Source organism: Phaethon lepturus, unplaced genomic scaffold (assembly GCF_000687285.1).
Source record: "Phaethon lepturus isolate BGI_N335 unplaced genomic scaffold, ASM68728v1 scaffold2779, whole genome shotgun sequence".
Taxonomy (NCBI): Eukaryota; Metazoa; Chordata; class Aves; order Phaethontiformes; family Phaethontidae; genus Phaethon; species Phaethon lepturus.
The window spans coordinates 24,816-27,443 of NW_010565324.1; the positions used below are offsets into that span (position 1 = coordinate 24,816).

The 2,628-nt window shown below is 42.7% G+C and overlaps 1 protein-coding gene across 1 annotated transcript in view; it reads right to left on the reverse strand.

Moving 5' to 3' along the window:
- Nucleotides 1-2,184: 2,184 nt before the first annotated feature.
- Nucleotides 2,185-2,628, reverse strand: part of KCNJ15 (potassium inwardly-rectifying channel, subfamily J, member 15) — a 1,567-nt gene continuing 1,123 nt past the window's right edge. The window contains 1 exon segment of the mRNA XM_010295134.1: nt 2,185-2,628. This exon segment is cut by the window's right edge and continues 15 nt beyond it. Within this exon segment, the coding sequence (XP_010293436.1) occupies nt 2,185-2,628 (444 nt within the window).

A 2,628-nucleotide genomic window follows, 5' to 3' on the forward strand; every position in this document is an offset into this window, starting at 1 on the left:
GTTCACAAAGTGGTATTTTCCATTTGTGGGGCAGGGAGAGGAGTGAGAAGGTGCTGCTGCTGCCTGTGTAGGGACCTGACCTGCTGGAGCTGTGGATGCTCTGCCCTGACACCTTTGGGACAAGCAGTCAGCAGACGAGAAGGCTGTCATGCCCTCAATCGTCATCTGGGCAAAACAGTCCTTACTCATGTGTAAGGCAGCTTTGGGATGGCCATGGAAGTTTTGTTTTCTCGTTCTCCACCCTGTAAGTCCTCAGTTGAGGTAAATCACCGTAGCTATGTTTACACCACCCGAAGAGCTTACCACAAGGAGTGAGAGGTTGTGGTTTGCTGGTGATTCATATCAGATCCACGTCATGACATTTTTCCACTGCAGTTCAGTAGTCTGCAGTTAATCATGCTGCTCTAAGGCCACTTCTACTCTTCTTAACAGAGTCTTAATTGCAGAAGGAGCAATGGAAGTCACGCTTGCATGAAGGCAAGAAGGAAAAGTACAGCTTGTTGCAGAGTAAGACTGTTCTGAAGCTGGAATGAATGAATAGCAGTGAATTATACATTACACTAATGTATGTATATAATACTACTGTACAGTCTCTTACTACCTGATGAAGGTTTGCTTTAACTTTGCCAAAGATTTCTAGTCCCTTCCCTTCCCTTCCCTTCCCTTCCCTTCCCTTGGTGCCATGGGCATCTCTGTGCTCAACTTGCTGTGTGCCTCTTTAGGCACCAAGCTAGATTCATTTATTGTATAGAGTATTGTATGTTAGACTGCAGTACTGCATTCCACTAGGCCACACGGTGACGGGAAGATAAGCACAGTAACATTAAGTGTAATGATGCCAGAAGTCCTTTCATCACTCAGGCTTTGGTGGCTCCCAGGCCAAAACCTGGCCCACAGACCCAAAACTCGTACATAATACAGCTTTTCCTTGCCAAAGCTTTAGAGGAGCAAAATCTGTAGAACTCAGAAAGCTGCCAAAGTCAGAAATAATTTCTAAGTCCCATTAAAAAGCTGACCTATATATAATAGGCATGCTACATGGACACTACTGCTACCTGGTGTGTTACCCATAATCTGACCACTTTAGTGATCTTCTGAGTCCCTGAGTTGTGTGCTGGATGTGACTGCCTACACCAAGCACTCAGCTCTCTCAACATCTCAAAGATACCACACCCTCCCCCCGTGCCACAAAGAGATCAGGAGCGGCTCAAATTAAATTCCTTTATTAATGGAATGGTTTTAATAGACCAGAAATGAAATCGTTGCAAGGAATGGTCATCCTTTATGGTTGCCAGAAAAAGTAAATATTGTCTACAGACATTATACAGCTTTCTTTTAACCAAAATTAAATACGGTCCATAGCAAAGCAAGCAATCTGTAGAAATGGTATTGTTATGCTGCTATTACAAACTATTTACATTGGATAAAAACCAGGTGTCTCAAAGACAGCTTTAACCTTAGTTGATTACTGTTATGATTCTGTGTAGCTTGCCCTCAACTCCCCTTTTTGCTGCTATATATGAATCAGGCATTAACAAGGTTAAAAAAGCGAGTGATCACAAAATGAGCTCTAAGTAGCAGAGACAGAGAGCAAGCTCCCTTCCTCATCACCCAGCACGACTACTCTGTCACCCTCCTTCAAGATTTAAGAAGGAGTTTATCACCTCCCTGCAGGATCTTCCCACGTCCAACCATTTGTCTCTCCAATCAACTTACTTTCCGTGCCAGGAATCGCTGTGAAGGCAATAGCTGGTACAAGAATATACATTTTAAATATACATTTTTTAAAGGAGCATATTTTCTTCTAGCAGTACTGTGTGCTGTCTCTGCAAATGCATGTTCACAGTAAAACCATGTCAAATAAATATTTGAAGGAACCAGCACAGTGCATCCAGTTTAACTTTCCAAATGGAAAGTGGTGTATCTGCTTTTAGTGGTGGTATAAGGCAGAGACTTAATGCAAATCCAACTTTGATAAGTCACGATCATGAACAAAGAAATCCTGCCTTATTACAAAATACTTGATTAACAACTCAGCCAAACAAACGAAGGGGTAGGTTTACTATACACCGAAGCTATTTGCTGAAAAAAACTTCACTGCTGGTTTCATAGCAGACACACAGCACAGAAAGTGTGTTTTTTCAGTTTGTAGAGAGGATTAATCAGAATAGTTTGTCCATTCCATCAAACATTGCTCTGCTGTAACAACATCGTTCTCAGTTCCCTCTCTCTTTGATCTTCCTGTCTGTATTTCTCCTCTAGTTTTTGTTTTTCAGAGTCCATACTATAAAAAGTGGAATCTGTGCTTCTCCTAATCTTCTCAAATTGACTGAAATCCGCAACGTACTTTCCATTTGGAGAGAGAGAAACCACAGGCACGAACTCATAGCCCCAGTGGATCTCCTCGGGGATGTAGGAAGTCCTGCTTTGGCAGACAGCACTGGTGGACTCCACCGTGGCATTCAGGAGCACCACAAGCTCAAAGTCCTTCTCCTTGAGATTTTGAGGTGTGAGATCTCTCAAAGGGCTGCTTTCATCCAAAATATGGTAGAAGGTTAAAGGCAAAATGAGAAATGGACTCTCTGAAGAGGAGTCAACGTTGAACTTGACACTGGCTTGATTCAGCAG